The sequence below is a fragment of the Ochotona curzoniae genome, unplaced genomic scaffold (assembly GCF_017591425.1).
Source record: "Ochotona curzoniae isolate NIBS_2020 unplaced genomic scaffold, NIBS_Ocur_1.0 scaffold_1037, whole genome shotgun sequence".
Lineage (NCBI taxonomy): Eukaryota > Metazoa > Chordata > Mammalia > Lagomorpha > Ochotonidae > Ochotona > Ochotona curzoniae.
This window is the reverse complement of record NW_024467083.1, coordinates 18,296,613-18,324,577: the sequence shown is the minus strand read 5'-3', so window position 1 is coordinate 18,324,577 and position 27,965 is coordinate 18,296,613. Positions and strand designations below refer to the sequence as shown.

The 27,965-nt window shown below is 52.7% G+C and overlaps 1 protein-coding gene across 4 annotated transcripts; it reads right to left on the bottom strand.

The window, feature by feature from the left end:
- Positions 1-9,649: 9,649 nt before the first annotated feature.
- CSF1 (colony stimulating factor 1) lies at positions 9,650-27,652 on the bottom strand. Of its 4 annotated transcripts, XM_040998420.1 has the most exons (11): positions 27,349-27,651; positions 24,359-24,481; positions 23,466-23,528; positions 21,969-22,139; positions 17,776-17,923; positions 16,160-16,639; positions 15,857-15,889; positions 15,669-15,793; positions 15,091-15,146; positions 14,721-14,782; positions 9,650-11,589 (listed from the first exon to the last, which is right to left on the bottom strand). In XM_040998420.1, the coding sequence occupies exons 1-10, from the start codon at positions 27,385-27,387 to the stop codon at positions 14,737-14,739; spliced, it is 1,284 nt and encodes a 427-aa protein (XP_040854354.1). In that variant the 5' UTR covers positions 27,388-27,651; the 3' UTR covers positions 9,650-11,589; positions 14,721-14,736. The 4 variants fall into 4 exon arrangements, with proteins under 4 accessions (XP_040854354.1, XP_040854350.1, XP_040854351.1 ...); XM_040998416.1 differs by having other exon boundaries at positions 15,669-16,639; positions 24,359-24,541; positions 27,349-27,652; XM_040998417.1 differs by having other exon boundaries at positions 15,669-16,639; positions 27,349-27,652.
- Between the last annotated feature and the right edge of the window lie 313 nt (positions 27,653-27,965).

The following is a 27,965-nucleotide window of genomic DNA, read 5'->3' as shown; positions in this document are numbered from 1 at the left end:
TGGGACCCTGCACCCGCGTGGGAGACCCAGAAGAGGCTCCTGGCTTCGGATTGGCATAATATCGGCCGTTGCGCTTACTTGGGGAGTAAATCATCGGACGGAAGATCTTCCTCTCTGTCTCTCCTCTCTGTATATCCACCTTTCCAATTAAAAAAAAATAATAGTAAAAATAAATCTTTAAAAAAAATCTTTTAAAAATAAAAAATATGGAGCAAATAAAGGAAGAAAAGACATTGTCCCTAATTCCAGCCTCTATTAACACAGCTAACTTTCCTTTCTATTAGCAGTTCTTTCTCATCTTTTTTTTTCTAGCTATAATACATAAGGTACATCATAGGCATTTTTTAATCCTGTCTTTTCCTTAACATTAAATGATAAGCATTCCCCTAGCTCATTCAACATTTCTTGAAAACTCTGATCAGTAATGGCTGCGTAAAATCCCACCGTGATCAATTAGCGTTAAATACTTACGCTCCTAGTTTAAGCTGCTTCCAAGTTTTAAAGACAAAAATATCATGAGGAAGGGGAGGTGTGGTGGTTCTGTGGGCTAGGCCGCTGCTTACAATGCCCATATCTCACATCAAAGCACAGTGCAAGTTCAAGCTACTCTGCTTCCCATTCAGTTCCTTGCTAATGCATCTGCGAGGCAGCTGATATAACCTAAAGACCTGGGTCACTATCAACCATGTGTGGCTGTTGTAGGCATTGGAGGAATGAATTAGCAGCCTTCTCTCTGATCCCTTTCTCTCTCCATCTTTCTGCCTTTCAAATAGAGCTTTGAAAATCATGAGGTAAAAAAAGAGACAATCAGTCCTCAAGTACACAGTGACATTATAAAAAATTGAATCAGAATTTAACTCTCCTATCCAACTTGCCATTTACAGGAAAACCAAGTGACAAAAGCCAGGTCTGGTGGATACTGTGGCACAGCAGGTGGAGCAGTCATTTATGATGCTAGCATCCTTTATGGGCACTGGTTTGAGTCCCAGCTGCTCCTCTTGCCATCCAGCTTCATGCTGATACACCTGGAAAGGCAGATGAAGATGACCCAAGAACATCTGGGCCCCTGCCTCCCGTGTTAAAGACCTGGATAAAGTTTCAGGCCCCTGGCTTTGATCTTGCCCATTGCTGGCCCTTGGGACAATTTGGGGAGTGATTAGCCGATGCAAAATCAATCTTGCTCTGTCTCTCTCTTCTATAGTCCTGCCTTTCAAATAAAATAAGGGGAGTGGGGGGAGTGTGGCGTCAATGAGTATATGGGGCCCAAGTCAACAAAATCCAGATTCCAGGAAACCAGTTTTTTTTTTTTTTAATTGGTTTGTTTGCTTGCTTGCCTGTTTGTTTTTTATATATAAACTGCTGGGGTGGATGAAGGAAAGAGATGAGGAAGGAAGCCTAGGGAGAAGACAGATTGAAGAGACATGTGGACCATTATTCAAACATCTGGTGAGTAATGTCTGGACCCTTATTCAAATAACCTCAAAAATCAATGTTGGTTGGTCAGACTCATAGAGGCCAAGTGACATACCCAGGCCCTTCACCTCCCCATCCCATCAGCTTGCTGACCTATGTGAAATGTGTGCTAAGTTCAAGATCAGTCAAGGAGCCAAGGCCAGGAGGCCAGCGGCTCTGATGGCCTGGTGCCCAGCTGAGCTGTGGGCCTGACAACGCTCTGGGTCACGCAGGCCTTGCACAGTCCCACTGGGTGTCCTTGGGTTGCTTGCCTAACCCGCCTGAGCCTCAGAGTCCTCCCTTCCAAGGCAAACATCACCCAGCCTGCCTTGCGAGGTGGTGGAAAGAGGGCCCTGCTACCATCTGGCCCGGTGCTCAAACTACTAGGGGACACAGGGTTTTCATTTTAAGTGATGCATAGAGTGTGGGATGCAGGGGCAAGGAGGACTATGTACTCTCCCTTCCCTGCCTTCTGTCCCAGGAGCTAAGGCGCCATTTTTCATTGATTGCTGACAAGTAAGGGTTTCAGAGAAAACTGCTTCACCATTTGAAAATTCTTTGTTGTTTCTTTTATCATGTGTGCCTTGGAATGGTTTTCCTAGTGATTGTCTTGGGAAATGAACTAGCACTTTTATTTTTTCTAGAAATTGATTTATTTATTTGAAATGAAGAGATAGAGAAAAGTATTCCACCCACAGCTTCACTCCTCAAATGGTTGTGACGGCTGCAGCTGGGCCAGGCTGAAGCCACCCGAATGGCAGGGGGCTGAGTTCTTGGGCCTTCCTCCACTACCTGCTCAGGTACATTAGCAGGGAGCTGAATTGGAAGTGGAACAGCCAGGATGTGAACCAGTGCCTGTATGGGATGCCAGGATCCCTGATGTGAGGTGAACTTACTGTGCCACTCATGGGCCTGCAGCTATTGTGTTTCTTGTAGGTTAGATCTGCTTAGTACTGTCAGCTTTCATGGATCTGGGCATGCCTCCATCCCTGTTCCTGAAGAATAGTTTTGCTGGATGTGGCATTTCTGATTGATGGCTTGTTTGTCCTGAAGTGCTTGGAGAATGCCAGCCTCCTGTCTTCCAGCCTCTGTGGTTTGTGATGAAGAATCAGCAGTCAGTCTCTGGAGGTTTGCACTGGGTGAGTCACTTCTCTTCTGCTGCCTTCAAGGGTCTCTCTTGGAAAGTTTGGTTGTTGTATGGGTAAGTGTGTGTCTTTCTTACCCTTATCTAACTTGGGCTACCTTGAACTTCTTGCTCATGCAGAGTAACACTGTACAGAAATTTGGAAACGTTCTACATGTGATTCCTTCCTGTGTGTGTGCGTGTGCATGTGTGTGTGTGTGGGGGGGGGCATGTGTGTGTGTGTGTGTGTGTGTGTGTGCGTGTGCATGTGGTATTACTTTCTCTCTTAGATAGTCATTGCATAAAGATTGACAGGTGAGATGAGTTCCCCCACCTCTGTAACTCTGGTGTTTTCTTTCTTTCTTTTTTCTTATTTTTTTCCCCTGTTATCTGCTTCTCAGGTTAGATAATCTCATTTGACTTACTTCCAAGTTCACTTTTTTTTTTCCTGGCTGATGAAGCCTGCTGCTGTGTCCCTGTGGCAAAATTCTTATTTTAGTAACTGTACTTTGTAATTAACAGTTTCTATTCAGTTCATTTTATCTTACTTTTTAAAAATAAAGTGAGTTTTTAAAGTTGTGATTTAATTTTTATTTGAAAGGCAGAGTCAAACACACACACACACACACACACACACACACACACACACACACACACACGAGAGAACTCTTACTTGCTGGTTCAGTCTCCAAATGGCCAAAAAAGCTAGGTCTGGGACAGACTGGAACCAGGAATGTGAAGTTGAAGTTTGATCTAGGTTTCCCTTATAGGTGATAGGGACCCATGCACTTGAACCATAACGTTTGCTTCTCAGGGTGTGCACTAACAGGAAGCTGGATCAGAGCAAAGCCAGATACTTTGATCCAGAATGTGGGTGTCCAAGGCAGCAACTTAATTGCAGCGCCTGCCTCTATTTGAATCATTCAAAATAATTCATGTTTACTGATACTCCTGTCTGTCATATTTTTCTTTAATTCTTTAAATGTGTTTTCATTTAGACTTTGAGCATATTTTACATACCTAAAGTCTTTGTCTAGTAAGTCCGGTATTTGGGCTCCCTCAGAACACTTTCTGGTTTTCCTTGTGGTGAACTTGCTGATGAACACTGACTAATGCACATTAATGCTACCACGAATGTACTGCAACAACTCTGCACGTTAGATTTCTTTCCTGCCATAGGGTTTATTATTGTTGCTGCTATTAGCAAAAGAAAGAAATATCCTGGACATAGCACAGAATGCAGACTAAATTACCACCTGATCTGAAGTTCTTTGGGAGGGGGGCAGAGGGCCTGATGCAAGTGGGTGAGAGGCTCATTTCCAGATCAGCGTGGACTGAGCAGCCCCAGAGCACCCTGACTGTGGTGCTTCTTGCAACCTCCCTCAAGTGTGGCAGGCAGGGAGAGGGCTGTGCTCCTGTCTCCTCTTCCCCAGCCTTTGCTTGTTTCCCTCAGGCAGCAGAGCATGTTGAATGTGCAGATGTCTCACTGGATCCTGATCTAGTCTTGCCTGTGCAACTCCAGTGCAAGCCTAGACACATGTAGAGCTATCACATCCAAGAAAGTAAGGATCAGATGAAGGAAGCATGCCAAAGCCATTGTCAACTAGAGTGATTGCTGGCCAGAGATCACTTCTGTCAGTACAGCCAGGGCCAGAGTAGGTGCCTGGGGGTGGAGGGAATAGAGAAAAACACATGGGCCACAAAGGACGTGAGTCCAGGAGAGACAGAGGGGCTGGTCACCACCAAGAGAAGCCCCAACAATGAGCACTCCAGAGGAGAAAATTTCCTTCCCTTCCAAGTGGAATTAAGGGCAGCAGCAGGTGTCAGCCATAGGCACCACTCATCCATTCCCGACCACAATCTTTCCAAGGAAAGCAGAAGGGCCATGGGGATCTTCCAGATGGACCTCCAGCTGTCCACTTGTATAAGCATTTGCTAAATGAATGAGATGCTGTTATGTTGACTTGAAAACAGCCAGAAATGAGTTCAGATCCAAACTTGCTACCTACCAGCTGCTGTGACCTCCACCGAGTGTGAGCCTTGATTTCTGCATCTAGAGTTGGGGGTGCTAACACCTGGATCATGGGCTGTTTCTGGGTAGAATAGTCACAATGACCAGGTTAAATTCAGGAGCCAGGATCTTCCTCCAGGCATCTTATCTGGGTAGCAGGGGGCCAAGAAATTGCACCATCCTCTGTTGCTTTCCCAGATGCATTAGCAGGGAGCTGGATCAGAAGAGGAGCAGCTAAGATTCAAATCAGCAGCCATGACCCTGGTACTGCAAGTAGTGGCTTAACTCACTGTGTCACAATGTCAGCCTTGAAGACACATGTTTATAAACATTTCCCACAGTTCAGGGACATGATCAATCACTCCATTGGATCTTGTTGGAAGGAGGAAGAATGGACCATGCCTCACTGCCTGACCCTTCTCTGGTTTCCTCGGTCTGAATCTTCCCAAGGGAGTGCCCAGCTCTGTGTCCTGATGTTGGATTCCCTAGTGTCAGCTCTCACTGCACCTGTGTCTCTCTATATTCCCGCTTTACAGCTAAATGCTTACTTGACTGGTAGCTGTCGCCTCCACCGACTCTAATACTTGCTAAGGAATGAGTGAATGAACATGAGGTTCCTGGCTTTACAGATTTCCCTATGGCCACATACATGAAGAGTCTAACCCACAGTGTGGCTGGGACATTGAGATCTGACTAAGGACTCTCCGCTAGACCACAGCCAAGAACTCAACTGCCTTCTTTAGCCTCCTCTACCCTAACCTCTTCTGACTCACAGTCTTCCTGGCATGGAGCTAGGTGTAGGGGGATGCTAGACAGAGCCACATGGGTCAACCTGTGCTCTTAGAGCAAGAACTGGGTCACAGTGGCCATTGCCTCTGCTGACAGGGACAGAGTGGACTTGCTGTGGTTCAGCCACTTTTCCATGGGGTCATCCAGGCTGGCATGGCCCACCCTGCTCCCTCAGCAGTCCCTACATCCAGGCCAACAGAGCCTGGCCACCACTTTCCAGAAACCAAAGGGGAAAACCAGGGGACAGAAGTGCTGTTGTGGCAGAAGGGGTCCTGGGAAATGTGGTCTCATTTATCCAAGGCTGTGTGGCCACTGCCCACCCCTGAATGACTTGAGCACTTTGTTCTAGGGGCCCTCAGCTGCTGCCTGCCTAGGAATATCTCCCCCATCCTGCCCGACCCCCCTCCGCCACACCCCCTTCCCCCCACCCCCGTCTGAGTCCCTACTGTATCCTCTTCCTTGCCATGGCCCACAGTCTGCATGGGGTTAACCTCAGCTTCTTCCTTGTGCCTGCTGATTCACTTTCCTGCCTCTGGCCGGATAGAGGTTTGAGGTTTGGCTGGGTCCCTCTACTTCTACACTCCCAGCCAGAGTTCTTGACCCTTGCCTGTGAATGGGCACCTACTGCAAGCCCTCCAGCCAGACATCCTTGAGTTACAAGATACCTGAATTCTCACCCCTGCAGGAAGCCCTCACTGGCCACCTTCCAGGCCTGGCAAACATCCTCCTAGCTCCCCAGAGCTTGCCTGGAACAGGTAATATGTCTGATTTTGGCACTGTAGGGCACAGCTGGCAGAGACAACATCAGAAAGCACTATCCTGGGGCCTGGAACGGTACCATAGTGGCTAAAGTCCTCACCTTGCATGTGCCAGGATCCCATATGAGCAACCAGTTCAAGACCAAGAGGCCCTGCTAACCATCCAGCTCCCTGCTTGTGGCCTGCAAAAGCAGTCAAGAATGGCCCAAAGCCTTGGTAACCTGCACTCAGGATACCCGGAAGAAGCTCCTGGCTTCTGGGTTTGGATCAGCTCAGCTCTGGCTGTTGCGGCCACTTGGGGAGTGAATCAACGAATGGAAGATCTTCCTCTCTCTCTCTCCTCCTGCCTTTCCAATAAAAATAAAACAAACCTTAAAAAAGAAAAAGAAAGAAAATACCATTTTGGATCTCAAAGATTGCCAGTGGCTCTGTCACTTTACCCCAATCCCAGGAAAAATTAATTCATGGAGCAGCAGGAGAATGCAGCTCAGAGAGGTTAGCTGCTTAATGGAGAGCCAAGCAGAGGCTTGGCTAAGCAGAGCCAAGCAGCAGGACGGCTAAGTCAAGGACCTCCGTTGTCTGCTGAGGATTGACACCTGCCAGGCATCCCTGCAACCTGGGTTTGGCCTGCTGCTAGGGGTCTCTGACCTTTTTGGGCCTTCAGGAAAGGTGGGCAAAGGGGAGGGTTTTGCTTTGTTGCCTATCCTCCTTGTCTCCAATATCCTTCTGTAAAGATTTTGAAAGACATCTTTCAGGGGTCAGAGTTGTGGTGTAGCACACAAAGCCTCTGCCTGTAGAGCCAGCATCCCATATCGTAGCTGATTCAAGTCCCGGCTGTTCCGCTTTCAATCCAGCTCCCTGCTAAGGTATCTGGGAAAGTACCTGAGGATGGCTCAAGTGCTTAGGCCCCTGCTACCCATGTGGGAGGTCTAGAAGAAGCTCCTGGCTCCTGGCTTCAAAGTAGCCCAGGTTTGCAGCCATTTGGGGAGTGAACCAGTGGATAAGAGATTCTCTCTGTCTCCCCCTCATTCTCTCTCTGAAACTATTTTTGAATTAAAAAAAAAAGTGAATAGTTTTTTAAAAGAAGAAGAAAAGGAGGAGGGGCCAGCGCTGTGACTCAACAGGCTAATCTTTCACCTTCAAGTGTCCATTTCCCATATGGACACCAGTTTTTGTCTTAGCTGTTCCACTTCCCATCCAGTTCCCTGCTTATGGCCTGGGAAAGCAGCAAAAGACGGCCCACGTCTTTAGGACCCTACCCCCATATGGGAGACCTGGGAGAAGCTTCTGGCTCCTGCGTTTGGATTGTTTCAGCTCTAGCCATTGTGATCATTTAGGGCAGTTGGATTGGAAGTGGAACCAGCAGATGAGAAATCTTTCTCTGCCTCTCCTCTTCCTATAAATCTGCCTTTCAAATAAAAATAAATACATATTAAAAAAAAAAAACAACACAGCTCATCCACAACAGTTTGATCAGGGTAGAGGCTTGGGGTGGAGTGGGGGAGCCTCAGCCTCCATCAGAAGTTGTGAAGATGAACAGGATCCTCAAAGTGCAGTTACTAGATGTTGATCCCCTTGGCTAACATCAGCCAAGCCCTGGACAAGGCTGCTGGCTCCAGTCAGCATGAGCTCTCCTTTCTTCATGTGGGGTTTCCCATATCTGTTACACATGCAAGACTCCATTGTGCCCTGGGATGTAAGGAGGGATATGGCCTTCTTCCTGCTACTTCTCACAGCTCAGAGCAGCAGACACTCACTGAACAGACTCCAACCTGCCTGCTGACTCTATGTCTGTAGGAGCCCAGGACAGAAAGAGACTGTGCCAGGGCCTGCATTGAGCTGGGAAGGTTCCTCAGAGATTCTTACAAGCTGGGACTCAAGGGCTGCCATGAGGTTTCTTCAAAAATCTTTTCTGAGGAGCTTTTGATAGAATGGGAGAAAGATGAGATTTCAGGGTATTGTGGTGCAGCAAGTTAAGCTGCCACTTGCAATGCCAGCATGTCTTCTCAGAACACCCTTCAAGTTCTGGCTGTTCCACTTCCAATCCAACTCTCTGCTGATATATCTGGGGAAAACAGCGGAAGGTGGCCCAAGCACTGGACCCGGAGACCCTGCCACCTGCATGAGAGACTTGGATGGAATTACTGGCTCCTGGCTTTGGTCTGGCCCAGCCCCAACCATTGTGGCCATTTGAGAAAAGAACCAGCAGATAGAAGGATCTCTCTTGTCCATTTGCCTAATGATGAAGCGCACAGTAGTGAGGCAGAAACCAGTCAGGATGCAGGCGCCTGCACACTTGAGAGCTCCTAGTGGTGTTTGCTCAGTGCCTGTCCTGCCCTACATTCTTGGTCCAGGAGCCCAGGACTGTCCAGTAGACTTGCTATGATGAGGCAGATGCAGTGTGTCTGTGTGTTGTCCACTGTGAAGCTACCTGTGGTCATACAGTCAGGGAGGTGGAGGAAGTGTGCATTCACATCATTGCATCTCAACATGTTCATTGCATAACAAAATTAAACTGAAACTGGCTCCCCATGCTGGGTCCCTCGATGACCTGTGATGACTTTGAATGTGGTCTGATGCATGGTCTCCGGGCCACACCCATGAGATGCAGACTCCGCTGACCTTGGGTCGGGGCTTGAGTAGCAGCATTTTGGGAAGCTAGCCAGGTGATTCCCTGGTAAGCCAGGGTTGAGAACCACACTGGTCCAAACCATCATCCACCACACCTTCTTGTCATGGCTTTGCGTGAAACCTGTGCCTGAGTGATCCTGGGCCTTGGTGCCAACCTTCTTCCACTGATGGCCACCTGCTTGGTTTCCTGTCCACTTCTTTCAGGAGGGTCAGCCCTTACACACTGCGGGCCTCGTCCACTTCCCAGTGGGGGCCACATGCTCCTTCCTTTACCTCCAAGTCCTGCTCAGACCTGGACATGACCATAGCTGGGTTTTCTTCCCCAGGCCCTTGGACAGAGCCCAACCAGCCATTTTTCCAGGCTGGGCTAGGCTGCTGCAGGGTCCCCGCCAGGTTGAGGCTTGACCCCTTTTCTAAACAGTTTCCCTGTAAAACTGATCACGCAGATGAAGTGTACTGGTGACAAGAGTAACACCGGAGGTTTGGGTGACAAGACTAGAGCTTGGGAGAGAACCCTCCTTTCCTCCAGGAAATCTCTGAGGAGGAAGCTGCTGGAGCTGGGGACCACCCTGTACTTGCCACCTACACCCCATAAAGCAACAGGACCCACACATGGCAGCTTGTGCATTTCTTTTATTATTAAATATATAAGCAGCTTCCTATTTTTTAAATAGACATTTAAATGACTTTATATAAAATAATTCACCACTTCCAAGTATAAAAACGAGACCTCACAGTACGTGAGCGAGTATGCCCTTTCGGCTTTCCTAGAGAGAAAAGAAAGGTTTTCCTGTGCAGGGAATCGGGGGAGACACCGTCAGGGGCTCAGGGAGGCCCCTCTGGCGCCCACCAAGAGCTTCTGCAATGAGTTGGATTTTTTTTTTCACTCTTAAAATATTCTACATTGAAGGTGGAAGGGTGGGAGAGAAATGCCTTCTTCGTTTCTGTTTTATTTCCTTCCTTCCATTTTTAGATGCACTCTTTCTACTATGGAATCTAGAGTTGTGACTAGAGAGGGATGAGCCCTATGGGAAAGTTCTCCAGGCCCTGCTTTCAGCTGTCTGTCAGCTTTAGGGCAGGGGTTGGGGCCAGCAGACCCACTTCCTCAGGCAGGCGGGGAAGGCCCCTGAGCATAGTGGCCAAGAAGGGTCTCTCAGTTGGGGACCTGCTGTGGCCCAGGGAGGAAGGGCATACCAGCACCAAAGGACTAAGGGCCAGCACATAGCCCTCTCCCTTGCTGCCCAGTCTCAGGACCCCAGCCACAGGCTGGCTAGGAAGTGGAGGCCCTCAGAACAGAGCTGGGAGCACGCACCTGCATGTCCTGGTCCTGCAGCTCCCTGCCTGGCCAGAGGTGAGGTGGGATGGGGTGCGAGGGTCGGAGGGCATCACTGCCAACCAGGTCAGGGAGAAAGAGGAGCAGGAAGAGGACAGACAGGGAGCTGAGTGCCAGCAGGTGGAGCAGGAGTGATACTCCTGCCAGGACGGCCTGCTCAGCCCCAGGTACCTGCTGAGAGCAGGGCAAGGAGACTGGGCTGGGGTGGGATGGGGTCCCGGGGTGAAGGCCCCTCTCCCAGCCTCAGGAGCATACCTGTATTGCAAAGACCCAATTTCAGTCGGAGCTCACCCCAGGCCAGCATGGCGGCCCCTCTGCCTCTGTCCTCCCCTCCCTCTCTCCCTTCCCCGAGTCACTTCCCTCTCGGGAATGTCAAAGTGCAAGATGCAGAAACCTGGACAAACAACACAGCCTTGAGACCGGCTCTGGCCGGTAGCCCAGGCAGTCCTCCCCACCCTCCCCTGCCCCACCCCACCCTGGGGGAGTCAAAGGCCAAGTCAGGAGAGGGTCAGGGCCTGGGGGAGACAGGAGGGCTCCCTCTGTCAGCAGCTGAGGCCAGCTCAGTGCCGGAAACCGGGGAGAAAGTGGAGCAGTGGGAGGGAGGACGGAGGGATGCCGGTGGCGGGACGGCTGGGCAGGCTGATCAGCAGGCAGGGGTGGGTATTCACAGTGCAGTGGCTTCCTTCATGACCAGAACCTTGGCCTGGCAGGGGTTGCAGGGCAGGAGGGTGGAGGCCAGGGCCCAGTCCTCTTCATGGCATTGTGAGCCAGATCAGGCAGGTCCTGAGGGCAGGGGTGGCCTCTCCCCTCTGCCTGGCAACCAGCAAAGGACATTGAGGTCAGCAGAGGGTGTAGACCCTTGGGCCGACCCAGCCAGCAGCCAGTAGCCTCCTCTTCCCGTCTCTTGCGTTGCATACCGTGAGTGACGGGAAAATCAGGCCAATATCAGCCCCACCCTGCGAGTCACAGGCTCTTCTCTCCAGAGGCAGCTCCCTGCCTGTCCCCGATGCGGGGATCCCTGGATGCCAGGCAGGTCCTATGGGTGCGGGGCTCTTGCTGTCTTCCGTGCCTGTCCTGGGCTTTCCCAGGCCACAGGGCCATGGGAAGGAAGCTAGAGGAGGAGGGCGCAGCTCCCAAGGGGATGAGGGTCCCGAGCTGGGCTTGCCAGCTGTCCTCAAGTGCACGGGGGAGCCTCCAGGGCCCACAATAAATAGCGGAGCACAGGGTCAGTGGCGGGGGGTGGGAGGCAGGGCATCCTCCGGCACTCGCTCAGGGTTGGAGGCGGGAGTGGCATCCTCCTGTCCTCGGTTGGTTGGTTGAGGCTCTGAGGGTCGAGGCGGAGGGACCCCAGCCTGGCTGCATTGGTCCGGTTCTGGTTAGCCGGAGGTCTGGCGGTGGGCAGGCCACGTTCCCAGGAAGGAGGCTGGGGAGGGGTGGTGGTGAGTGGCCCCATGGCGTCTCCTCCCTTGGTCAGGCTGTCCCGGGTGCCCAGCTGTATGGGAGAGAAGGCAAGGCTTGTCAGTCTGGGGACAGGGGTCCCTGAGGACACAGGCGAGGAGGTGGGTGTTCCTGTGGGCTTCCTCCCACGCTCCCTCACTTTCTTGGCCACCCTAGACACCACAGAGGGACCAGGCCGGTGGCTTTCTCTGGCAGTAGCCCAAGCCTCTGGGCAGATTGGCCTCACCTCCTCTCCCTTCCTGGGGAGCCAGGGACCATAGCGGGTGGTCTGAGCAGGAATGGGAGTGGGGTCAGACAGGAGAGATGACCCCAGGATGATGCTTGTTCACTCTGGCAATGAGGACTTTATCTTCCTATTCCCACCCCAGGACCAACGGGCATCACAGACGGTCAGCCAGAGGCTACTGAAAGTCCAAGAACTTGGACTAGGCTGGGAAAGTCTAGGGGTCCCGCCATGTGGCACGCCGACCCCCGAGCTACTCAGTCTCCTCCGCTTCCTCCCAAATAGTCAAGGGCCTTGCCTCCTGCACACCCCTGGGAGTCAGAGCCCTGCCCTCTCTCTACCCTGTCCCCATCCTCATCCCTGTCTGGCATGCTCAGAATACTTTGTTCCCAGAGCAAGAAATCCCCTGGACTCTATCCAGCAGTTTGACTTTGGACCCTGTGTGAAGCCTCCCTCTCCACAATCCATAGGCCTTGTTGGACAAGCCCGTGGACAGCTAAGGAGCAGAGATGGGGCCACAGCCTCTGGCTCCCAGCCCATTCCCATGCTCTGAAGGGAAGAGAGGGGCGAACCATTGACTGGCTCTAAGCCAGGCAGGGTAGAGCCAGGCCACAGACCTTCCAGGGCATGGGCGGGTGGGAGCACCAAGTGGGCAAGCTCCAGCCTGCCGTCCTGCCTGCTGGCTCCTTGGGGCTGAGGTGCTGGTGTCTGTGTTTGCAGGGGGTCCTGAGGGCCCCTCTCAGTTGCTCTGCCTGCAGGTCTCACTGGAGCAGCATCAGCCTGATGGCCTGCAGTTAAGGCTCCTGAAAGTGTCCAGGAGCTGTGACCTTGGGGCAGAGTCGAGGAGGCCTAGATGTGGCCCCTTGCCTTGGGCTGCCTCTGCAAGTGACATCTTGAAGGGGGAAGAAGGGGAAAAAGAAAAGCTTGGATTGGGCCCTGAGATCCAGCAGTAGGAACATGAGAGTGGCCATGTAGAAAGGGTAGGAGAAAGGCTAGAGACTCTTAGGGGGCCTGGACCACTCTTACTACCCTGTCAATGTCCCCGGCTGACACACTCACTCATCCAAGCCCACTCTCTGACAAAATGGATCCTCAGTTTCCCAGTGCCACGCTCCCCTGGTTAGGAGCATGTGCCAGACAACCCCCCCATCTCTCCAGGAGGTCCCTCGACCTGTCATCTTGCATATGGGAAGACCCTAAGGCACTCACTTACATTTGCCAAGCGGTGTGACTGGAAGCTTGAAGGGTCACCCCAGGCTAGCTGGCCAGGCAGCCACTTAGCAAATGAACCAGGCAGTCAGCCAGCAAGTTAGCCAGCCAATCAGCTCATCAGTTAACAACTAGCCAGCTACCAGCTCATTGGTTGATTAGGCGGGCAGTCGCCCAACCAGCTGGTCAGCTGCTAGTCAATTAGTTAGCTGCATAATTGGTCTGGCAAATGGCCAGAGACTGTTGGCCAGGGTCACTTAGCAAGTAAGCCCCATAGCCAGTAGGTCAACATGTGCATGTTCCTGGCAGGTATGAAAATGCCCTTTCTCTGCTGGATCCTAGCAAGACAGAGGCAGTATAGGAAAGCAGAGTAGGGTCTCGCCCTGAGGGTTAGCAGTTTTCCCAGGAGCAGCCTGCATGCCCACATGTAGAATAAGACTTTCAAATATGTAAAAATGACATCCAGGTATATGTACATCAATATAGTATTAACTGGATACAAAATAACAGAAGGGAACCCATTGTGGCAGACAGCGAGGATCTGGAGGTGGGCTGTCAGGGACTGAGGAGCCAGGGCCAAGGGTCAATGAGGGGCTGGGTCTTTATCGACAGCACGGTCACTGGCATCAGATGCACTTGTCAACATATAGGGGAGGGCTGTGAAGACAATGGGGTTGGAAATCGGCTTGGTTGATGAACACAGACCAATATGATGGTCTTAACGGGGTGAGTAAGAAACTCCTGCATTTGGGTGAGAAAAGTGAAGCTGCCCAAGGGCAAGTGCAAGACAAGGTTGGGGAAATGGAACAGAACACAAGCTCAGCAGGTGATAAGAAGACGTTGCAGCTCTAGATAGCTAATGCTGTTCAGTAGGCACAGAAAAAAGAATGCTATATCAGTTACTGTGCTCTGAGCTGGCCCAGCCACACCTGTAGGACCGTGTCTAAGACTGGGTGTCCTAATTAGAGGGACACTGACAAACAAGCGTGATGAACTCTGAACACATTATATAAGGAATGTCTGAGGGACTTGACCATGTTTAGCATGGAGAATTCTGGAGACTTGGAAGACAGACTGAATATCCAGGGCTTCGTGAGTGCAGGACAGAAGGGGTGGCCTGTGTGGCCTCCTGGGAGGAAGGCCTTTCTTCCAGGATTGCCTGAAGATGGTTGTGCACTTTGGCTAGTAGGGGGCTTGCTTAGGACTGGGCATGTGCAGGAGTTAACTGGCTGACTTTCTGCCAGGAATGTATAGAGAGGGCTGGGCCCCCTTTGGAGTGGGACATTGGGTCAAATGACTTCTGAAAGTCCATCCAGGACTAAGGTTCTATGGTATCATGACTCTAAAAGGAGAGAGGGATGGAGAGCAAGTTGCCAAAAGGTGCAACTACTGGAGTGGCTGGGAAGTCACATTAAGGATGCATAGCTGGAAGTGGTTGGCCACATAGTAATTGAAAATTCCCCGGGTGCTGAAGGCCTTATTAAAGCCTTGACTGGAAGAAGAGGATTTTGGTCACTCTGGGATTGAATGTGCTGGCTAGCCCAGACACCCAGTGCCAAGATAGCCGGAGTCAGCCTGGCAAAGAGATGGTAGGATGGACCTGCAGGTGGATGGCCTAGGGAGAAGGAGAAAGAGGAGACAGGCAAGGAATTGGGCTTTGGGAGAGTTGACCATGTTACCAACAGGTAGAGCTCATTTTGAGGGGATGGAAGGAGAGGGAATCAGCCGCTTACCTGTAAAAGTGTCCATCTACACGGACAGTTCCAGCTGTCTGTCCTCCTCCTGGGTTAGGGGGCTGCAGGAGAAGCACAGGGCTAGCATAAGATTTCAGCAAGAGCAGGACAGGGAGGGGGCTCTCCTAAGCCTGTCCTATTCCACACAAGTGCCTTAGCTCTCTCAAGCTTCAAACACCCAGTGCAGGTGAACTCTGGGAAGAACCTAGGAGAAAGCCCAGGTATCTAGGCAAAAGGAGAAACCTCCCTCTTCTCCAACACCCTTCCACAGGACCGCAGTCCCAATTCCTCAGAGTACCAATCATCTAGAGTGACCATGGATTCCAAGCCAGCCCACAGCATGTCCCAGAGTCCCATCCCCAGTTCTCACCTGCCTTCAGGCCGCTCCAGGGGACATTCTGCTGAGGATGGAGGCTCTCCATGGCTCTGGGGACAGGAGAGATCAGGCTGAGTTGCTGAGTGGAAGGCGGGGGAGGAGAAGGGGCTGGTGCTCCAGCAGCAGCCAGTGCTGCCCCATGTGTTAAGGAGAGAGCTGCCAAGAGTTCTCCCAACCACCTATAACTTGAGGGTCAGCTTGAAGGTGGGGGGAATCCTAGCTCCTGCCTGCTGATGTCCCCTCTCCCACACAGGCTATATCCTTCACATCTTCTCACTCTAGTATTGTCAAGTTCCCAGAGGACAAGCATCACCTCCCCTCTTATCCGTCTGTTGGCCCGTCAACCTTCTCTCCCCTCCCTTCTGCCCCAGCCCCTGTCCAAGCTCACCAGTCTGGGCCTTCCTAATTCTGGAAACAACTTTCATTTCCACCTCCCATCCTATGCCCCACATCTCTTAGCCCTGAAGAACCCAAGCCAAACCCAAGCTATGGTGCACCAGGCTCTGCCTGGCCCTGCATCTCCTCCCCACCCCCTGCCACCAGAGGCCCCCTCCCTCCGTTGGGGCTCTTACCTGCCACCTCCACTTGTAGAACAGGAGGCCCCCAACGGCCAGCAAGACCAAGATGATGCTAGGCACCAGCAGATGGAAGGCAAAGTCCTGGGTCTGGGGTTTGGAGCTTCCTGTGGGTTCACTGCCTGTGTCAGTCAAAGGAAGGGAGTTAAGATGGCTGGGGGCCCAGGCGGCCCCCTTACGTGCACGCTCTGCACCGTCCAGCTCCGCGGGACTCCTCCGATCCCTGGTGCTCCTTCTGACCTCCAGCTGCCTGCGGAGTGGCAGGCCGGCCCAGGGGCGGATCCTGGGAAGCCAGGGCTGAGCAGAGGGCTTGCTGAAGCTGAGGGGGCCTTGTGACAAGGTTCCAGGAGCAACTGGCTCCTGGCGGACAGGGGGCAGAGCTGGTAGCTGCTGGGTCTTCTCAGGGCTATGATTCTGAGGCTGGTCGGTGGACCCCACTGAGCCCTGCCTGGCTGGGGAGGTGCGCATTGCTGCCTCCAGTTCTTCATCCTTTGCTGGTGCAGGAAGCGTTGAGGATTTTGTCAGTAGGTTGCTTGGCCCGGTGGCCTGGATGCTGTTCTCTTCTGGCCCTGGGGCACGGCCCTCATCAGCTTCTCCGGAAGCCTCTTCCAGGGCCCAGAGAGTCTTCATGGCAGAGTCCAGAATGAGCTGTCCCTCAGGAGTGAGGTCCCCGGTGGCAGGCTTTGAGGAGTGGCTTGGGGGTCTGTCCTCCACTACAGTGGTCTCTGGTGACTCCAGGCTCTGGCAGGTGCTCCTGGGTGGTCGCTGCTTGGCACTGCCTGGGTCCACTGCTCCAAGGGCCTGCTCACCAGGTAAGAGAGAGCCACCCTGTGTCTCCTCAGAGTCTCCCGAGGTCAAGCCAGCCATGGGGACTGTGGAGGGGGGAAGGGGCTGACGAGGGGAGGCCAGGTCACTGCTAGGGGTGGCTTTGGGGTACAGGCAGTTGCAATCAGGCTTGGTCACCACATCTGCAAGAACCATAGAGACAGGGAGAGAGAAAGACGGGGAGGAGATAGAGTCACCAGCCTCCAGTTCAGCTTTCCCTGAGCGGGTGGAGAGGGGAGACATGGAATGAGGGGTCCCCTCCCCTCCAATCTCAACTTGGGGTGCCATGGAAAGGATGGGGCTGGAGCAGGTGCTCATGATACTAGGCTCAGGCAGGGAAGGTGCAACCTGCAGGACCTCCAAAGCAAGAACAGAGAGCAAGGTTTAAGCGCACAGCCGGGGTTGGCGTGAGATGGACCAGAGGCAGCTGGATTTGGGATGCCTGCTGGACAGAGCCCAAACCATAGTGAGCAGCAGCCAGGCCAGCCTTCCCGGACTAGACACCCTCAAGCCCCCATGCACAGGCTGAGCCAGCCACACAGCACAGCCACAGACAAGAATAGGCTGGGTTTGGAACATGGCCCAAGTTTGAGACCTTGGCATTGACACAACAAGACTGGACCTGGTAGTTGGTAGGTTGCAGGGCCTGAACCCCAGCCTGGAGGAGCAAGGTTGAGTGTAGGAGGGCACATATGACACAGGACGTGAAGACGAGGACACGTAAGGTGCACACGTATACAGCCGAGGCAGCACTGGGAAGGTTTGACTGATGTTCAGACTTCAAATCCGGTCTTGGCCACTTAGGGGACACCCCAGGCTTCTTGGGGACTTCTGGAGCCAGAGTACATTGATGATTCATAGAAGGACTCCTGGAGCAAGGGTCTATTCTATCCACAGAGCCCCCGGATGTTCAGTCTGCCTTTCAGGGCCCATGATGGGACACTTTCATGCCAATAGGATCTCTGAGAAGGAGGGACCCCTTTTCCACTCTTTGATCTCACAGCCACTGGCATGTGCCTTCTTGATGCTCCCACATGCAGGCTTAGGTAAGTGTGCATGCACACACATGTCAGAAAAGACATGTGCCCAGGACGTCGAGGTACATAAAGCCACATATGCACACAAAACAAGCACGTCTACACACACAGGAACACGAGTAGCAACCAGGCTGCCTCCCAGGGGGATCTGTCCAGTGCAGTATTGCTCTCTCACCTTCCAATCTCCTTGCCTATATCTCCCCCATCTCCTCTACTCATCCGCCAACCCCTCCTGTGCTTACCTTGGCTAGAGCACTTAGCAAAGCTCTTATTGCAGTTCTTGCTGAAAATATTCCAGTTATCTTTCAGGAGATTCTTGGTTTCATTAAAGACATTCTTGATCTTCTCTAGCAACGAGAGTGGGGTCTCATGGAAAGTTCGGACACAGGCCTGGAAGCAGATCAGGGACCCCCTGGTTGAGCATGGTGGTGGGCTCTATGTTTACTTCATTTGTCAAATGCTCCTGTCCTCTCTCACACCTGTCTTCCTCTCTTCCCAGACCTCTGGTCTGCAGCAGAACCAAGCCTGAGATTGTAATTTGCTTTTGGAATCATTAAACATACATTTATATGCCAGGCAAATGGTAACGACCTGGGAAGCACATAAGAGATGAAGTGAGAGGGGAGGGGGGCTCCTGGTCTATTTAGGCTTGAAATTCAGCAGAGGAATTGGCATTAAAGACCCTGTTCCAATATGGTGAGTTAGTCCTACAAAAGAGTGCTGAGTGAATTGATGGTGTGTGACCAGGGAGACAAAGGTGAACTTTCGTGGAGAATCTCCATAGGGAGTCAAGTGAAAGAGGAACAAGCATTCACCAGGGGAGGGGTTGGAGAGAGAATGACCCAGGCACTAAGGACTTGGTGTGCAAAGATCTGGGGCAGGAAAGAACATGAAGTATTGCAGATCAACAAGCAGGTGGGGATGCATGCAGTACTTCCATCTAGGTGGAACGTGGCAAGAGCTGCACCCAGAGCTGGGCCAGCACAGGCCCTGCTGGCCATAAGAACTGTCCTTCACAGGGCAGGTGCTGAACATCAGAAGCATTGTTGAGGGGTGGGCAGGTCCCCTGGGCATGTGGGCACTCTGTTAACACAAGAGTGGGAATACTAGGTTGTGCAGAGCTTGAGGGAATCGCCATGTCACTCTGGCCTGTGTGCAGTGGGTCTTTAATAGATGCCAGGTAAATGTAGGAGTGAGAGGACTAGCCCTGCGCTCACAGCCAGGAACTGCCCCTCAGCGCTCCTGTCCTCTGTTGTAATGGGTGAAGCTGCCAACTGTGCCAGCATCCCATATGGCCACTGGTTCAAGTTCCAGCTGGTCCAAGTTCTGGCTGCTCCACTTTTGATTCAGCTCCCTGCTAATGTGCCTGGGAAAGCGGGGCTGGATGGCTCAAGTGTTTGGGCCTCTGTACCCCCACATGGGATGAAATTATTGGCGCCTGGATTTATTGTGTCCATTTGGGAAGAGAAATAGCAGATGGAAGATGTCTCTCTCTCCCTCTCTGTAATCCTGATTTCCAAATAAGTAAATAGATAGATAGATGATAAAAGAGAGGCAACCCTTGTCCCTGTGCTCCAGAGCTGATTGCCCTCTTTTGTACCTCATGCTTCAGACCATAGAGGCATGTGCTGACTGATGCCCCTGCTCTGCCCCCTCAGGAGCTCCCTGTCCAACCCCCACTTCCTAGGAGCCTCTCCTGGAGCCCACCCCTCACTCAATTTCATACCACATTTGAGTTCAACAGCTGCTTTCCCAATTGAGTCCAAGGACCTTACATCACAATCATGAGTTGGAAGAGGCGGCTTCTTCAAGTGCAGATTCCTAGGCTTAGCCTCAAATTCCGCCAATCAGGCTGCCTACAGGGATATGCCTTTGGGACTCTGTATTTTGAGCAAGTTGTAAACTTTGCATTTCATACCTCTCTGATTAAGCCATTTTTCTTAACTGCTTTACTGTTGGAAAGCTGCAGTTTTGGTATCTCTCATGTTACAATTTCTTCCCCCTCAACAGCACACTTCTTCCAGCTATGTCTGTCTTGTTTTGTCCCTTCGTAGAGCCAAATTCCTCCACTGGCTCTCCTGGCATTTACCTTGCTTGGCCTCCAGCAACAACCTTCACATTGCAACAATAACTGACACACATCAGCCCTGGCCTGGCTGGTCTACCCGATTTCATGTGGGAAAGCTGCCTGTACCTGCTAAACTGACACTTCCCAGGTTGCTGCTTCACATTGATGGGTCACGCCCTCTTTCGCCTGACCTCTAAATGCTGGGGGTTGAAGGGGAGGTTCTGGTCTCTACCCCCATAGCAGGCAATACTAACAGGAAAAATTAATAAAAACTGGAATTAAAAGGTTAAGTTTATTGTGGTACATAAGATATTTAAATATGTAGTTTTTCATGAGAATTACTTTCTTTTTTATTTTTTAAAGGTTATTTATTTATTTGAAAGGCAGAATAGCAGAAAGAGAGAAGGAGGGAGAGAAAATCTTCCATATGCTGGTCCACTCTCCAATGATGGCAACAGCCAAAACTGGGCCAGGCCAAAGCCAGCAACTCTACTCTGATCTCTCCCATGGGTGGCAGGGCCCAAATACATGGGCCATCTTTGTCTGCCTTTGCAGGGACCTTAGCAGGAATCTGGGTAAGAAACAGAGTAGCCGGAACCTGAAGCAACATTCTGACATGAGATGCTTAACTCATGGTAACACAAGCCAGCCTCTATGACATACATTTTCTATGAGCTTTTTAATGAAAAACTATACATTGGATTCCTTTTCTTTCCTTTCCTTTCCTTTTCCTTTTCCTTTTCCTTTCCCTTTCCAGCCAAATAAACTTATCTTCATCTTCCCCTAAATTTATTTGAAAGGTAGAAATGCAGAGAGAAAGCCCTCCTATCTGCTGGTTCATTCCCGAGAAGCCCACAATGCCTAAGGCTGGGCCAGGCCTATACTGGGAGCCCAAAACACAACCCTATCTTCATATGGGTGGCAGGGATCCAACTAATTGAGCCATCCCTCCTACCTCCCAGGATACACATTAGCAGTAAGCTGGAACTGGGAGCAAGGCTGGGACTCAAACTCAAATGCTCTGAATATGGCACATGAGTACCTTAGCAGCAGTGCCAAACACTCCAGCCTTATCTTTTAATTGCATTTCTATGAACTTCTGAAGTGCTCACGTGCAGTCTTGCAGCTTCACACCCCAGCCAGCACCACAGCTCTCCTCTCTGCATATCACTGGGCACACTAAGCAATGCCTGAAGCTGCCTGCTCAGCCAGCCCACCCGGCTTCTTCACAAACATTTACCTCTTGCTCCTTTCCCAAAACCTGCTCTGCCTACTCATGGCCCTGTTTCAGCATCACTGAAATAGCCAGGTGCTCAAGACAAGAACCAGTTGGGCCTCTTCCCTCTCCAAGGCTGAGGTTCTGCACTCCTACTGCGTGCATCAAGTCCTATTGGCTTGGTCCCTAGCCCAGGGCAGCCCAGCCAGCTGCTCCTGCCTTTGTGCATCACGCTGAGCTAAGCTGTGACTCTCTCCAGTCCATCTCCACATAGCAGTGACCACACTATAGAGATGGGGTCACTCCAAGGTTGGGCCTGGTTAGTACTTGGATGGGAGAGATGGGGTCACTCAGCTACTTGCCACTGTTTCCCTTGACTTGGAGACAAAAAGTCCCACATCTTGGAGAGCGTGAATGGTCCAGCTTCTTCCTTCTCTCCCCCTTACCCTTCATGCCTTGAAGCCTCGGCCAGGAACCCACTTTAGGTTCCTGAATGGGCTCCTTCCCATTCATGTAAGGGACTTATCTATTGCAGCTCCTGTTCTGAATGTTCTAAAATGTTCTTCCAGCCCTATTGCTTCCTAGCTCTCATCTCAGAAGCTCAAATGGACATTTTCTAGCCAGAAGTTATCCCTATGTCTTTTTCTCCTCCTTCACCTCATTTGGAGCTGTTCTCCCAGGGTCCTTTGGTTCTCATTTGTGGGTCACTCACTGAGCTTTGTAGGGTCCTCCCTCCAATTCTACTCATCCCATTTTACACAGTGCACTGTCTTACTTTGCTTGGTTAATACTCTAGCCATTGCCCCCCAATGCAAGCTCCCTGGATGTCTTGCCTGTTTGGTATACCTATTCCTCAGTGTTTAGAACTGTGTCTGGTATACCTCAGGCACTCAGCTAGTGATCTGTTGGATGAACCAGCTGCCCCTAGGGATCAGAATGATATTAACAGGATGTTGTTCCACAACTGACCACAAACTCCAGGATAGTGGGAGTCCTGTGCTACTTGATCACAAGGACAGTGTCAAGGCCTACCACAACCTCCTTCCTGCTTAAGTCCAGGCTCAAGGTGGAGGAGTGTGACTGATGACAGTGAGCATGGTCACCCTCTGCCCTGTGATCTGTGTTCCATTCAAGACCCAGGCCCAGCCTACCTTGTTGTTCTCTTCATAGTCCTGGGTATAGCAGCTTTTGAGCCTCAGTGAGAGTTCCTGGAGCTCCTGGATGGCCTTGGCATTGGGTGTGCTATCCTTGAAACGCAGGGTGTCCTCCATGATATCTTGCACCAGAAAGAAAGCCTTCTTTAGGTAGCACACGGAATCCTTCTGCAATGAAAACTGGAAACTCAGGTCTTGGGGGCGGGGGACTGGGGACACTGGGGATACTCATCCCCACAGCTGGCTCAGATGGCCCCTCTTTCCAGGCAGACAGAGACAGTGTGTCCCCTTAGGAGATAAGGAGGACACTGCCCTCACTTGGTTCTCTCTGGTCTACAGTAACTGGAACATGGATTCCAGCTAGGGATGCCTTGGGGTTTCTAGAATTCAGTTTCCATCAGGGTAGAAGTGCAGAGGGGCCATGGTCTCCAGAGGACCCCCCACCTCCTACCCTGGTGCCTCCTTCACATGCTTTGGCTACGTGACCTTCTCAAACCCTCCAGGACACAGGGGTACCAAAGGCTTCCTTATGGAACAGAGAACAACCCCAGGGTTTGTCTCCTTAAAGAGATGGTGGTCATCTCAGAGACAAGGGTTCTGTTTTAGTCCCGGATCCCCAGTGCATGGCCCAGCAGGTTCCTAATGGGGGCTCCTCAAGAAGAGAGGGAGGGAGGGGAGAATATGACCCAGGCTGGGATTTGGATGATGAGCCCAGCTCCAGCTGGAACAGAGGTATATTGAGGCCCTGGGTAAGAGGGAACAGATTCTAGGCTTCATGACTCATTTGCATGGGAGATTCAAGGTGAATAGATATGAAACCAGGGACTCATGGCACAGATGGAAAGGCATGGCAGGTGTCAGGAAGAGCCTGTGCAGAGACGGAAAGTCAGGAAGGCTTAGACAATGTGGCAGAAATACCAGGCCACAAAGCCTTTAGGGCCCTGCCCTTCTGGGGAGCGAAGCGAAGGTTGGAGCAAAGTGAAGCAAGTTGGGGCTTCAGAGGGCTCCGCCTAGTGGCAAGAATTGGGGTGTACTGGAAACAGGGAGGCCAGATTGGGGGTCCAAACCTAGGATCTGGCGTCATGTGGGGTAGGAAGAAGGGCTGGACTTCTCTAGTAGATGGATGTGTCAACCTCAAAAAAGGGTGTGATCTGGAAGGGGAGTCACAGGCCCCAGAGCTGCCCTGCTAGGGGTTCCAACTGGGCCTCATCCACCTACCAGCTACGCTCCCATGACCACTTCATGGACAGCAAACAATACCAGCATTCGTGAACCACACAGTGGTGTCACATGATCTGTATTGGAAAAGTGCCTGGCACTTGGTAAGCACTCAGTGGGAATGGCAGGGAACCCACATCCCAGCTCCTGGCACCCTAGAGTTGAACACCCAGGGGCCTTCTCATCCTCACCCTCTCCAGCCCTAGGACATGCATATCGCCATGTGCACTGCACCCCACCTGGTACACACAAGTCTCACAGATAGCTATCACTTACCAGCTGCTCCTGGTCTACAAATTCAAAGGCAATCTGGCATGACGTCTCCATCTGGCTGTCGATCTGCAAGAGAGAACAGGCCTGGAGTTTCAGGGTGTCCAAGGCTCAGTCAACACAGCTTCAGAACAGGGAGCTAGTTTCTAGGTAGACCAGGATGTGAGCTTCATCCATCTGCCCTGGTAAGACTGAGCCAAGACTAGAAGAAGTTGTGGGTCTTTCACACGCCTAGGGGAGAGCTGCAAAACAACAAAGACCAGCTGCTCCGTCTACCTCCCAGACATAAGCTTGATGCAGGCAGGGGGAACTCAATGGGAATGGCAGGGAACCCACGTCCCAGCTCCTGCCACCCTAGAGTTGAACACCCAGGGGCCTTCTCATCCTTACCCTCCCCAGCTCTAGGACCTGATTCTGCCTGGCCAGACTGGGTCTGGGGTTGCTGACCTGAATAGAATCTAGAGACCCGGCCAGCATTGTGAGGGATGAGGGCTGCACATCTGGGTGAGGTCTCTGGTGCCAGGCTCGGAGCCTATCAGTGAGTCCAGGACATCTGGACATGCAGGCACACTGGGCTGGCTTCCCAGAGGAGGCATCCCCCTAGGACAGCAGGCTTTGGAACTTTCTCAGGGGGCACAGTGGACATAGTTGGGCTACGTAAGCTCACCCACCCCATGTGCTGCCACAGGGGAGACAGAGAGGCTTGCAGGCAGAGGGACACTGGAATCCCTCCCTTCGAAAGGTGATGGGGAGAAGACATGATGTAGCTGGTTGGGACCTACCAGTCACTTCTTGGACAGCCCTGTGCCCTGCCTACCCTCTCTCTGACCCTGCTCCCTGACTCCTGCCTCAGCTTCTGCAGCAGGAAGAGATAGGCTGAGGCTTGGCTGGCCACTCACCAGCTGCTGCAGCGACTGTAGGTGTCCACTGGCGATCATGTGGCTACAGACTTCCGGCACCTCCTCGGTGACACTCCGGCTCACCAGGAGACAGACCAGCAGCATACAGGGGCCCAGCCATGTCTGTGGCAGAGAAGACGTCATTTCTCCTTGGCTCCCTCTTTCCCCAGACACCCTTGTTCCCTGTGGAAGGTCAAAAAACAGAATCCTGGGAACTGCAATGCCATAAACTTTGCCCCATACCCTAGGACGTAGTATTTTTTTCCCCTTGCCCTGCACTCCAAATACAATTTTCCTAAGATTTCCTAGAAGCCATAGTACAAACTCACTCTCCAGTTATGACAACCTAAATATCATCTTTGCCAAGCCACCTGTCCCTATGAGCCCCAGGCAGCCTGACCTCCTCATGATGACAAGGATGGTATGTCTGCTAGGCTAGACTCTATCTACCCAGGAAGCTCCCTGAAGGCAGAAGTTGCTCTCATTTCATAACCATGACTCTGTCTATGCAACATCAGCACCAAGCCAAGTAGCACCATGAAGTTCACACTCACGCACTAGGCTTCACAACTGCAAGCCAGACACATGTGCCCCAAACAAGCCCTTCCTGTCACCGGAAGCCACACAGACCTGGCTCTGCTATTAGACAAAACCAGGGGACCCAACTCAGTTTCACTGGGAAGTTGGCTCATGCTAGAGATCTCCTGGAGCCCAGCTGATGCAGAGTCATTCCTGGTGGGCACCTTCCTAGGGGCATTCCCAGCAGCCTCTGTAGCCAGCCATCTGGCTCTTAGAGTGGCACAGAAATTTGCTCCCCACTCTGCACTCCCACCTGGCCCAGCAGGTGGTCAGTCCCCAGATTACTGGACTAGTTCCTGACACCTTGCCTTTCCCCTCCCCATGTCCCTCCTTCTTGTTCATCAATGTCCTTCAGCCATCCTTCTCCCTGATTCTAAGGAGTCCCTCCATCCCAGGCTAGAGACACATGCTTTGCTTAGCTACGAGTTGCTGCTTAGGCTACTCCTGTGCCTCCTGGCAACTGATGCCCACAGATTCAGGGAAAAGTTGGCAGAGTGGGTTCAAAGCTGGCACCTCCCTGGGCTCTGGGCTTTGCCTCAACAATCCAGGCGATGAGGCAAACACTACAAATAAGTAGCACATTGGAAAAACCCAGGGAGACTAAGGAAGTCAACAACAACGTGCTGATTTACACCTAACCAAAAGCCCAGATCTTTGGCAGCTCTTTCCAGGCAGAAGAGACAGCTCTGGCAGGGATGGTGGGGAGAGGATCTGGCCCAGCCTGGGGCACAGAGACTGCTGACAAGGGGCAGAGGAGTCACGGTGATGGTGGCAGGGCAGGGCGGGGCGGGGAGAGGAGAGGGGACCTCAGGCTCTGGAACAACTGAGGAGGTATCCCCCAGGAAACCCAGACTGAGAACTTATTGGAGGAAACTGGCCACACAGAAGACATCTGCCTCAAGTTGCCTGTCTTTAAAGCTGGGAGGCCCTGATGAAGGAAGAACCAGCTGGGGCAGGCAATGCCAGGAAGACAGCCTCCCCTCCAGACATGCACATGGTGTGAAATCAGGTGCAGCAGCACTTGGCTTGGGAGCCACTTCTGGGGGCTTTGCACAGCCACCACACAGGAGGCTGACCTTGCTCCTGGGTAATGACCCGGTTCTATCTCAAAGGAAGCTCAGGTTGGGCATCCGAGGGTTAACACTCCAGCCTGCATCTGGCTGGGCAGACTCTGTTAAGTTCTTCCTCCCACCCAGCAGCCCTGGGAACAGCCCTGGGAAGGGACTCTCCGCTGCAGGCTCAGAGGGATGCTTGGATGCCGGTTCAGCCCGACTGTCTATCCTAGTCAGCCACCAGCCGACTCCAATGCCCCCTTCAACAAGGGCTCTGAGAGAACTTGCCAAGATCCGACCCTTGGGCTGCTTCCTTGTCTAACCCTAGCCCCCTTCTCTTTCCTCCTGAAATTTCTTCCTCTCCCCTCACACACTCATCTCCAGTCCCTTATCTTCACCTCCTTGCTCACAGCCCATTCCTTCTCCCTGTCTCTCTCAACACCACCTTCTGACTCCATCAGGTGCTTCCTTCCCTGGAGATCCACTCTACTCCCCCACCTCAAACCCGCCACTCCTTGCATTCACTTGCAACACTCTTCTTTGCCCTGCAAAAAAATATTTCTTTTTTCTGCTCTTCTCTGCCAGGCTTCTCCTTCCCCACTCCCAACCTCCAAGATTCTTCAGAAGCCAGTACTTGAGGGATGCCAACCCCCTGTTTGCCAGGTACCGGGGCAGCTACTGCCATTGTTGGGCAGCGGGTCCCCTAAGCTGTCCGGATTCCACAAAACTAAACTCCTTTCCACCTTCTCTCCAACAACCTGAAGCCCAGCATTGCCCCAGTTACTCCAACCAGAGCACGCAAAAAATGAGGTGCAGGGATAGCCGCAGAGGACCTTGGAGCCTGTCCCCTTAACCCCCGCAGCCACTTAAAGTCTCCAACAGCCCCTGCATATGGGGGCAGAACAAGTAGCGGCTTGCCCATGTCCTTCCCTGCTGCCAGTGGGATGGCCGCCGAACTGTCCCCCTCCAGAAGCGCTCCTCTTCAGCTAGACCAGCAAGCACGTGTGTGGCCCCAAGGAGGTGTCCAGTGCGGGAGGCGCCAGACTAGATGCACCAGTATTCTGCTTGGAGAGAGGCAGGGTGTCCGGGCAGATATGCGGCCTCCACCCCTGGCTGCAAACTCCTGTCTCCCGTCAGTGGCTGGCTCAGCGTTCCCCTCCGCGCAATGGGGGCGGGTATCCTTCTTTCTCCCGGGAAAGCGCTACAAGCAGTGGCAGCAGCTGCAGGGCCGCCGAGGATCCGGCGTAGTCCGTGCGCAAAAGGGGTCGTTGCGCCTGGACAGCCCGTGCGCCCCATGCTTTGGCCTCCGAGCAGCCCGTGCCCTGCCTGGCCGAGCCCCGCACCTTGGTCGCTGCTTACCATGGGAGGGCAGCGCCCGGCGGCGCCCCGCGCGGTCATACGGGCAGCTGGGTCCCGGTCGGGCGCGGTGGCCGTGCTCACTCTCTCGCGCGCTCCTTCTCTCGCCGGCCGCTGCGCAGTAGGCTCTCGGGCCGAGGGCCGCGTCGCTGTTCGGACTACAGAGAGCGGTGGCGGCGCCGAAAAGACCCAGGCGAACTTTCACTTTCCTCGGGCCGAACGTCTCTGGCCAGCCCTCGGCACAGCCTTTTAAACGGCAGGCTCGCAGGGCATGTGGTTTATGGGAAATCACCTTGGACAGGCGCCAGAAACACACCAACACACACACACACACACATGCACACGCGCACACACGGACACAGGCGCGCACACTGCCGAGGCCCACTGAATCGCCTCCCCTCCCCCAGCCGCCGGCTAGTCGCCCGCTCGCTCTCTTGCTAGCTCTCTCGGCTTCCCAGTGGCCCTCTCTTCTTCTCGGCTCTCCCCTCCTCGGGCTCCGCCGCCCCCAACCCCGCCCTTCCTCGCGCCCTCGGCAGCGGCGGGACGGAGACTTTCCTGCTGAGCTCTGCGCGCCGAGGCGATGCTGTGCTCCTTTTGTCAATGCTTGTCCCAAGGGACTT